The 11,540-nt window shown below is 33.4% G+C and overlaps 1 protein-coding gene across 2 annotated transcripts; it reads right to left on the bottom strand.

Annotated features, from left to right (window-relative positions):
• Window positions 1-746: 746 nt before the first annotated feature.
• LOC126736833 (venom allergen 3-like) lies at window positions 747-8,071 on the bottom strand. 2 transcript variants are annotated; one of them, XM_050441384.1, is made up of 7 exons: window positions 7,891-8,071; window positions 7,668-7,835; window positions 7,517-7,613; window positions 7,326-7,461; window positions 7,023-7,276; window positions 4,691-5,131; window positions 4,422-4,640 (listed from the first exon to the last, which is right to left on the bottom strand). In XM_050441384.1, exons 1-7 carry the CDS (start codon window positions 8,011-8,013, stop codon window positions 4,444-4,446), a joined length of 1,416 nt encoding a protein of 471 aa, XP_050297341.1. In that variant the 5' UTR covers window positions 8,014-8,071; the 3' UTR covers window positions 4,422-4,443. The 2 variants fall into 2 exon arrangements, with proteins under 2 accessions (XP_050297342.1, XP_050297341.1); XM_050441385.1 differs by lacking the exons at window positions 4,422-4,640; window positions 4,691-5,131 and adding an exon at window positions 747-907 and having other exon boundaries at window positions 7,891-8,068.
• Between the last annotated feature and the right edge of the window lie 3,469 nt (window positions 8,072-11,540).

Genomic DNA, 11,540 nt, shown 5'->3' on the forward strand with positions numbered 1-11,540 from the left:
ATTAATTTAAAGAAACATGTTAATTTAATAAAAAACAATTTATTTGTAATTTTTTTTTGTTTCTTGTTATAAATAGCCATGGCCTCCCATTTAAATTATGAATTTGATCATTTAAATTTAGAAATTTGTAATTTTTTTGCTTTTTTTTTGAAAATAAGTTCGTACTCATATATATTTTTGAAAAGGTAAAAAAAGGGCTAATATTATGAACTATAAATATACAGAGTGTTCCATTCAAAAAAAACATAAATTTAGGTTATAACTCAAAAACTATTGATCAAAAAAAAATATATCTACACCACTGGATTCTACGGAAAAAAATCTATAAGAATGAATTTTTACTTTTACAAAAACTTTAAAGATAACGGAGATGCGACGGGGATCCCAAAATGCAAAAATTTCAAAAATGCCCTGTATCTTAAAAATAAAAGGGCTATGAAAATGTTAACAGCATTTTAGTTTTACGAAAAAGTAGCACAGTGTCGCGAAAACCGCAACTCTCTATCTCTAAAAATAACGGAGATATCCCGAAAAAGTACCCAAAATGGGACACCCTGTACAATTCGTATTCATAGTTTTGTAGTTTTTGAAATATCTACAAACATTTTTGGCTATTTCTGACTGATAAGGTTGAACTTTCTAGCAGTTTTTCAAACAATTTTCTGTGTACTTTGGGAATATTCATAATGGTAAGGTAAATCGCCTTGTGCTCTTAAGCTAAGTAATATAACTCACTAATAAACATATTATGTATCAAAATACGTTATATTATTAACGATGATTTACTTAAAATTTTTTTAATCTATTCTATACAAGCAGTTGCACATATCTCCATCAAAGTACCTTTCAAATTTGATCGACTCTCCTACAGCGTGAAGCCACTGGAAAATTTCAGGATCGTTGAGCGCTGAAAATTACACAAATTATTAGCACATATTAAACTAGCTTGCGTTACCTAGCTCCATCTGTAATATTAGCAGTTCGATTGATAACTGGATAATAAAAATGTTCAGTTGAGGACCAAATTACAGCAATCTGTGGTAAAAAAAATGAATATATTTGAAGCCACAATAAAATGAACTCTTAATATCTCATTTTTGGTAGGTTAAAATAATAGCAGTAGTTAAAAGAAAACAAAAAATAGGGGGACGGGGGCAGGTTGTAACAATTTATGGTTTATTTTTATTGTAGCAAAAACTTTTATTCTTACAAATTTCGTATTTTCCTACCATATTCTACAAACCTTAATAAATGTTATAAGAGACTTAATTTTTTATTTACTATAGTATTATTTTAAAAGTATTAAAAATAAAGCAGGCATGATTTTGGTACAATTTACCCCGCCCTTGGGGTAAGTTGTACCATTTTGGGGGTAAGATGTAACATCGTTTTCTACTTTAGAAAACTAGCTTAAATTATAGTTAAAGTAATGAGTATGAACATTTTGCTTAAGAGGAAAAAATAAAATGAAAATAGCTACAAAATAAACATTTATTTTTATTAAAAAAACATGTAATAGTCTAACAAAAGAAAACAAAAATAAAATTCTAACAAAATTTCAATAATATAATCTTCTTATATTAATAGCTTTTTAACGTAATAAGTAAAAAACATAACTCAAATAAAGATAAAGTTCAAAATATGCATTTGTAGAACGAACAAACAATGCAAATTGTATCGTCTTCATCAGATTCATCGTCAGAAGACTGAAGAACCTTTCTTTTGGCTACTTTAACCTTTGGCGCCAATGCTTTCCCTTTTTTTACAAGCTTTGCTTTATTTTCCGACTTTAAAGCCTCCAGTTCGGGCGTATCAGTTAAAACAGCAGACTTTCGTTTTTTCCGGCCTCTAGTTGTTTGTTTTTTTGGCGCAGACTTTGGAAATGGTCTCACTGCTGCTGGAGAAAAACTCAGCATCTAAGTAATTTCACAGGAAACGTGATTAGATGGTACAGCATGAGAGGTAGAAGGCAAGTCTTCAATTGCAGGTATTAAACCAGCCAGATGAAGAGCTTCATTCGGAGGATTAGTGGGTAAAGAACTTTGATTTCGTAAGGCACAACCATCATCAGGTACCGGCGGGACAGGTGGTACTTCTTCTTGTATGTACGGTCGATCAGTTACACTGGATAGCAAAAAATCATCTTCCCCAAAAATGTTCCTGTTAAATGGTTCAATTCCAGTACATTGAAAGCCTTTGTTAATGTTATTTTGTGAAAGTGCTAAAGGAAGTGCCTCACGAGCAAGTCCTGGAATATCATATATTGTCATAGATTTTCCAGGATGATTACGCATCCAGGAGTCTTGTTAGGACGTCATATATTTTTTTAAGGGACCATAAACTGACCGGTCAAGAGGCTGGAGGCGATGGGAACAATGAGGTGGAAATGATAATAACACAACTCCATTTTCTCTGTCAAATTTAACAGTTTGATATGCCGCGTGAGATTCATGGTTATCCAGTAGTAGTAGGATGGGTTTTTTGGTAGAAGGCCGAACATGTGAAATAAAGTGTTGAATAAATATAAAAGTCATCAACAGTCATCCAACCTGATCCATTGCCAGCTCCAATGCACCCTGGCGGACCATCTCGAGCGCTTTCGAGGAATGGTTACATCGGCGGGACGTGGTTACCAATAGCGCTTACTGCAATGCATAGAGTTACTAGAACCCCTCTTTCACTGGATGTTATACCCCCAACTTGTTTTGCGCCTTTTTCAGCTATAACTTTTCCTAGCCTTTGAACTGTAGTCAGCCCAGTTTCCATATGTCAGATGGAGTAAATTGAAATCTGTCCCGGACATTAGCAAGTTTGTCATAAAACAAATCAACATTTGTCTTATTAAAGTTTGTCACACGTCCAATACTGGTTGCCTCGGGAACTCGAATGGATAAATTAGGATGTTTTTTAAGAAAATTCGTTAGCCAATCTTCGCCTGCTGTCTTATTTTTAGACCATGACTTAGGCACTTTAACTTTAAATGCCATAGCACAATCATAAGCTAATTTTCTTACCTCTTTTGGAGAGAGACCAAAATAAAATTTTTGCGCACCGCAATAATGCTCAAGTTCATTCATTTGGGCATCTGTTAAAATTCGGCTACTGTTTCAACTTACCCCGTGTTGCAACGTACCCCGGTCTCCCCTATTTTTGTATAAGAATAAAGCGTTTTGTATTTAAAATTAAGATAAGACTTTGATGCTTATTTGTAAAACCTTTATTGGAAACTGCGACTGCACATCTTCGTGAAAGAATTCACAAAATTTTGATAAATAGATAATTATATTAACTTAATGTTCTGCTATAAATTTTCAATAGGATTAAGATCTGGGCTCTGTGCAGGCAACTCTAGCATATTATGTCATGTCCTTTCCAATTTTTAAATAATTAGGACATTTACATGTCCTAATCATTTAAAAATTGTTTACAAATGTGACTAGGATCTTTATAACGTATGCATACTTATTGGAATAGCATTTAATATTCTGCATAAGGGAGCATAATATTCTTATTTCAAAATATGTGTCACCATATTTAGTCGTTTTAATGATACATTTAGCCTGATAAGCGGTATTCAAAGGATGTTTTGCATATGTTATAGGCCACATAATGTTATTTATGTTGTCTTATTTAGTAATAGTACCTTTCGCGGACTTCTGGTGAACAAATTAGCATTTCTAAATCGATGCCTTCTAGTTCGAAAGATAAAATCCAGTCTGACTGTTCTGGAATTGTAAAGAGGAAGTAAATAGAATTTGCTTTCGCATTCTCGAATTAAAGTTTCATCATTCTTTTGTGTAGTTTTGCGCTTAGGTGTACAAGTTTTGTACTTGGGCTGCCATCTTAAAGTATTTTCAATAATTTTAGCTGAGATCTCCAATATTTCTTGCATTTGAAAATACAATTTTCTCTAAACTGGTAGTTTTCTTATAAATTCATGTTTTTCTTGAGTGTGATTTTTTTAACCATTCTTCTATAAAAAAAAATAATACAATATAAATATATAATATATACCTTTCGTAGATCCTGAGAAAAGTTATAGGATCATCTTATGTGGTATCATCCCTGTATATTGGCGGGATTAGAATTAAAATTTTTTAATCTCAAAGTTTTAACAGTTTTCTTTTACGGTTATTTTTTAAACTTTATTGCTTACAAATATTATCCAATACCTATGATTTAGATCCTCGGCTATGAAATTTTTTTTTTTAATAATTGCTAATACTCCTATTAAATTAGAGGAAAACGCCTTTTTCAAAAATGTAATATTACAAGCTGTGATATATCATTGTGTTTTTCTACATAAATATGCATATCGATTTTTAAATTAAAACCTGTCCGGTATGGCCAAATATTTACCCTTTATACCAAAGCTATTAAGGTAGTACATTAATAATAGTAATATCTACATAAGCAAATAGTAATGTTAGAATATTTTATTTATCAAATCATCTCAAAAATAAAATACATCATCAGTTTAATCACAAAAAATTTAGAACTTTTCCACTTTAGCGAATGCGATCTGTAAACATAGTTACACCTGCACTTTCCATGAAACCAAATACCTTCAATTTTTTTATAAACCATCTTATTGGGTAAAACAATATATTCCTTTGGCGTAGCTTGAGTAGTACTTTCATCTGAAAATACTAGCTTTAATAAGTCATTCAGAAATAAAACTCTTATATACCTTCGTACTGGCATCGTTCAACTTGATTTTGACAACCATCTACTATGACTTTTCCTTCTTCTAACTCATATAAGCTTTTATAGAATTGATGGGTAATTGGATCATGGTACAAGATATTTGATGTTTTCTTTAAATATTTTTTTTCCTCGTTAGATAATTGGGCATTTGCTAATTCCTTAGTTAATTCTACCACATTAATCTTAGCAAGTAAATTAGCCAATACTTGAAGTGTATCTGGTAAACTCGTCTTCTTTGCATTCCTACTTATATCAGTGTGAACAGCAACCTTTTGCAACACGTTATTAATTACATGCGATAGATTGTTTTTAAGAATGTATCCGAGGCTTAGAGTGCTAAACAAGGTTATCGGCATATCTATATGAAACGATATTCCTGGTGGTAGGGAGCTTTTAAATTCTTTTGAATACGGCTGTTCTATTGCTAGTTTTATAAAAATAAAAAAGTCGCTCATGAATGAATATTAATTATCTGATTATAGAACTCTAGGGACAGTTTGCTATTTCAAAAACCATACTTGATACGATTTTTTTAATTAGAAAAAGTAAATTATAAAAACGTAAAATTTTTATTTATTAATGCAAAATACCAACTTTAAAAACGTCCTTAAACTAAAAGCAATTATTAAAATAACTCGAGCTCAAAATATACTTTATGATAACATTAGTATAACATTTGTTGACAAATCTAATAATTTAAAGGCAACCAAAAATATCTCGTACTTTAGTATCACAAAACAATTAAAAAAGAAGTTGATAATAATTATTACATATAACTTATTAGTATTAATAGATTAATACTAAATCTAACTCCCGTAAAGAACAACTAAAAATAAATGATAATGTCTAAAAGATAAAGCTACAAATTCTTAAAATAAAAGTTTTTAACTTTTTTTTAAAAACACTTACTAAGACTCTGACATATACACATCTAAATAATTGTTTATGCAATCTGCAAACCACGTTTTTATTAAATTGGATTGGTTTCTTTATTTATTCATTAAAAACATATTTTTTTTACCGTAATTTTTTTTTGCATGTGCAATTTTATCAATATTTTATGGATACATTTCTAGAATAACTTACCTAAATATATTAAATAAAACTAATAATCGTTCAGGGAATATACGACCAAATTTATCAATGTTTAAATGTTTTATAAACGTCTTTAACATTGATGAAAAGTTTCTAAACCAAACAGGTCAACCGTATACAATTTTTTATGATCAACGCTTTTATTCCTTAACAAATATAATTGACCATACCTTGGGGACCACCTAACATATTGTTAGTATAACTTTGGTATAAGTAACATTAGTATAAGTTACTGCTAGCAATTTTGTAATCGCGAAAGGGTCATTTTGTCATTAATTAGTAACCATCTTTTTTTAATGCTTAATTTTTTCGTATTTGTATTCTTTTGTCGTTATTCTTTTGAGTCCTGAGGATACACTTAAGGATAAAAACGTAATTATGGGCATCATACAGAGGTAAGAGTGGTAAAACATATCCTAAATGTTTTACCACTCTTATTATATTTGCACTATTATACTTGCATATATTTCAGAACATACAATATTTCTCAAGTTCTATGCAAATATTTGGTATAATATAAAATATATATGAGGTATTGATGTATTTTTTTACATTATTTGTAGTCAATTTTATCCATTGCTTTAAGTATGAAGTATAATGGAGATACAACCAAGATATTTTATTTCAGAAACAAATTTACTTTTTTCTGTATGAATACTTATATCTATCTTATTTAAGTTAATCTCCTTTAATTTATATTTTTTAATTAGTTTATAATTTTTCTTTGAATTTTTATCGAATTAGAAAAAGTGATGCCACCGCATGAAACTAATGTACCGGGTGACCCAATAGACCTCGTCCATATCTCAGAAACCGTTCGTTTTATGAGTTAGGAGTATAAAAAATATTTGGGTAAATCGATCCTAAAAAATAGCTGGAAAATATTTTGGTAAAAATTTGGTGTCGTTGAAAGAAGCATTTGGTATCGTTGAAAAGAGGAAAGAAAATATCCCTACGATTGGAATTTTAAAACGTTTTAACAGCAATATTTGGGATATAATTTCACACCATCTTTCTTATATTAAGTTTGTGTAAGGCACCTCATTTAAGAAGATAAAGTGAGCCGCAATATTCGCAAGACCGTAAGATTGGTAATAGTCCCAATAATATTAAATCAGTCATAAATAAGTCCACTGAAGCAGATTTCTAAAATGCTTATCTCAAGTATAGTTCCGAAATAGTAATTGTTCTCAGGAGTTTTAAAAGATACATTATATTACCTTGACATAAGCTAGTTCTAATAGTATCGCATCTTCCATAAAAGCATTTGGAACAAGGAATTCCACGATTGTAAACTGAACTTCCGATTAGATTTCCCCTTGGTCCGTAATTACAAACTAAGCGATGGAGATACTTGGCATTGGGATCTGTTAAGTTTCTGTTACGAAATGTTGACATGCCACAACCAACGAACCTTGTATCTCCCCATATTAATTGAGTGTATTGCCCTATGAGGTATTTGCCTCTCTGTATGCTAAAACAGACTATTTAAGATTTTGTTTTTGTTATATGAAGGTACTTACCCAGAAAATGTTTCTATATCCGATGGTAAGACATTTTCGACCTGTTTGTACCAGTTGAGTATAAGAATTGCAATTTCTGGGACATCCAAAGTAGACGTTACTGCCGTTAAAACATTTTGTCCTAGTTCAAAACGTTCTAAAATAAATATTGACAAAAAAATCCTGAACCTAAAAGTGTTCAGTGTTTTTACCCGTAGTCCTGCATTGATCGTGTTGGTTTTCCTCATCCAAATCAATGCACTGATCTGCCCATCTCTGCGCTATTTCACCCAACTCATTGTCCCATTGCTATATATATTTTAGTAAACATTACACGAGCACACAAAAATTAATTTTACCAACCAAAAGATTCATATTCGACGCAGAAGGTTGCCTTCCCAAAGCACCTCGGGTTTCTTGTCCTGATGCCACATGGTTTCTTATATCATTGTGGATATCAACAATGTACTTTTTAACGCTTGACGAAATTTCCGGTTTTTTGTATTCTACGCATGCATCTGCAGGACCCTCCTGGTAGACAAATGCAGTTAACTATTAAAAGTTTGGACCGGAGGTAGCAACTTACTTTATATCGGCATAGAGTATGGCTCAATCCTTTTTTACATATTTTACAATAATCAGTAGGTGACACTAAGAGAAAATATAGTGAAATGATTATGAAACTTAAATAGTTTTTTCTAAGATGCATTGTTTTTTGGAGTAAGGGAGATACATGACTGACATAATGGGAATTGATGTATAGGTTATAATATTTTGGGATGGTTCCTAACTGCCACACCTTGGGAACATACATATAATATCCTTTTACTTACTTATGAAAACCTTGGAAAGTTTTCTAAAGGAATAGATATTTTCGATTTAAACATTATTAGTAAGAAATATACATGAGTTACTACAGGGGTTAAAGATATCATAAAGGAATAGGGTGTTTGATGGCGTTGTTGGTAAGTCAAAGCTAAATACAGTGGAAGATGGGGAAACCTGTAAGACATCTCTAATACAATAAGCGGCTAAGGCAGGCAAAAATGAACTCTTGGAGGCAGTACTGCGAGCAACTGAAAAACGTTCCAGACTGTGCTAGACTCGAAATGGTTTTTGCCAAGGAGCAAGACTGCACGATTAGCTCTATACGCAATGACGATGGTGAGTATACAACCACAGGAAAATTGTTATTTAATGACCGAAGTTTTTCAGGTAAATTTACCTGGGTGCGGTATCAAAGACAACATAACTGGCAGTCAGGACAGTATAGAACGACGTCAAAATAACGCACGTCGAGAGAACTGGGAAGCTGCCAAAAAAGTTGTGACATATAAGAAGATCAAATGAGCCATCAACTCATTTGAGCTCTACAAATCTGCTGGCCCAGATGTATTAATAAATAAACTGACTGAGATATTAAGGGCTAGTCTAGCTTTCCTTTGAGATGGAGGCCGGTCCGGGTTGCTTTTATGCATTCCCAAAGCCCGGAAAAACTTACTATTCTCATGCCAAATTTTTCAGACCGATAAGTCTTATGTCTTTTTTTCTGACGACACTAGAAAAACTGCTCGACAGACACATTAGGGACGGAGCAATTGGTTGAAAACTCTCTGCTGCAAGACCAATGTGTTTACACCGCAGGCAAATCAACAGAAACGGCGCTGCATAGGCTCGTAACTATGGCAGAAAAGACTCTGGAAACTAAAGAGGTGTTACTAGCTGTCTCCCTGGACGTCGAAGGTGCTTTTGATAATACACCATACGTCTATTTCAAAGATCGCAGGAGAACTTGGAATAGACGCGCAGAGCATGCAGGTGATAGACTGCATGCTCACAAACAGGACAGTAAGATGCCGGATGCGAACTGCTGAATGCAACTCTGGGAGCCTTTGTAACTTAGGGATGTTCATAGGTAGGAGTTCTGTCGCTTAACCTGTGGTGCATGGTTATGAACTGGCTGCTATTAAAACTAAGGGAAAAAAGCTTTAGAAATTTAGGATATTATGCAGATGACTTTGTAATACTAGTCCAAGAAACATAGTAAAAAACTGGACAGAGAGGAAAGGTTTTAAGATCAGCCCCCTTTTACCAGCCAATTATACCATTTACCAAAATACGAAAGATTGAGAACCATGGACCACTATTCTGGTATGGTAAGGAAATTTCTATGCTGGGAGAGATAAAGTATCTGGGGGTTATCTTGGATTCCAAATTAAGTTTGAAACAACAGGTTGACAAAGTAACCAAGCGATCGGAATCAATTTTATTGACGATCAAACGCATACATGGGTAAACCCTGGGATTACAGCCAAAAATGGCACACTGGATCTATACCAGAGTAGTAGTGCCCACTATAGCTTATGCTGCACTAACGTGGTGGCCAAGAACCCTGCAAGTAGGAGCAAGGCTTTAAGGCAAGTTAATCAAAATATAAATGTTCGCATAATAGGAGGCATGAAATCTACTCCAACCGCATCCATGGAACTCATGGAAGCCCTTCTTAACCTCCCACAATTACACCTGGTGATTCAAGGACAAGCAAAGCTGGGACTGGAGCGAATGGGAATTAACAGTCAAGGTATGTGACGTGATAGAACACCAGACAAAACCAAATAAGATCACCAGACGGATATCTATTTGGTACATATCCATCCCAGACCGTCAAGGGAACGGCAGCTGGAATTTTTAAGAAAAACCTAAGAATGACATGTCCCATCTGCTTGGAAGACATGCCACAGTTTTTCAGATAGAAATATTTACGATACAAGAATGTGCTAGGGAAAACATTAGGAGCATATACTAATAAGCAGATCCTAATAATAAAAGATAGCCAAGCCTCTCTAAAGGCCTCATCGAACCCTAGGGTTACATCAAAGTTGGCTTTGGAATGGCCTTATAGAACTGAAAACTTTAGGAGACCGCAACTCAGGCTTATATGAGTTTCGGGACATACAGGTATTCCAGGAAATGGAAAAGCCGATGAACGAGCATGAAAAGGCCTTACGGCACCTTACACAGGATCGGAACCTGCACTGGGAGTGCCCGCGGTGAGATTAGGGACTGGGTTAAAAGAAAACATCAAGCTCACTGGACAGAAATGACAGAGCTCAACACAGAAAACACGTATATGAACTTTAAAATAGACGAAAAAATTACTAGAGACGTTACATTTGGGAGGAACAAACTGAGAACACTTACAGGTATCAGAACGGGACACATGGTCGTTAAAGAACACCTAAACAGAACTGGAGTGTTTAATGGAGACCTTAATCACCGATTATGTGAAAAAGAACCGTTTCTGGTTCATTCGTGTAAGTCCGTCATGTAATTTGCGATTGCAAGGGCTTATGCCGCACAAACCAACAAATATTTGGGAGAGACACACTGGACCCAGAAGCAAAAGACCTGTACCGGCTGATACAGGGCAACGAGGTGCAAGGCTGGGTAGTATAGATGAATATCGAGGCGAGCATAATAGGATAAATTGATTGGCTGATGAGGTATTTTCGGAATGGACGAACCTTAAAAGAAGAAAAAAAAGACTAAGAGTAACACAATTTATGAGAGGTATGCTAAGCCATATCATCTCTGTTTCTTCTATGTTCAAAATATTTGATAGCAAAAATTGTATTTAAGAAGTATTTTTTATGGTAAAAACCAACCAAGTTGTTAATCCATTATTTACTATTTCTAATAAGCTATCAACTTTTTTTAAATTTAGAGTTTAGTCAATACACGATTTTATAAATGCTTCACCAACAAATACTTATTTTTTAAATAATTAGACTAATAATAGATTAAAAACAATTTACTTAATTTGATAACTTTTTATAATAAGAACATAAGATACATTTTAATTTTTAACAGATTTTTTAATTAGACAGCGAATTCAAAAACAAAAGATAATTAAAAGGTACTCTAGACATCTACACAAATGAACGTTTCGGTAGGCATTACTCGGAGTGTGACGTTTAAGTTAGAGTGTGACGTTTAAGTTAGAGTGTGCAATTTTTGCGGTTGATTTACCGCGGCGCGCCTGATCATGTAAGTATAATATGTTTATGTTTTCTTTATTTATAGTTCTGTTAGTTACTTTAATATTTTTATTATCTAGTTAGAATTTGATTTTATTTTTGCGTTTAGTTAGTATTAGATTCAGTTGTTAGAGATGGCAATGTTGGATCGGCTGTAAATGACGGGCAGTGACGGAACCAACGCGGTGTGTCAACAGGC

The sequence above is a fragment of the Anthonomus grandis genome, chromosome 5, assembly GCF_022605725.1.
Source record: "Anthonomus grandis grandis chromosome 5, icAntGran1.3, whole genome shotgun sequence".
NCBI classification, from domain to species: domain Eukaryota; kingdom Metazoa; phylum Arthropoda; class Insecta; order Coleoptera; family Curculionidae; genus Anthonomus; species Anthonomus grandis.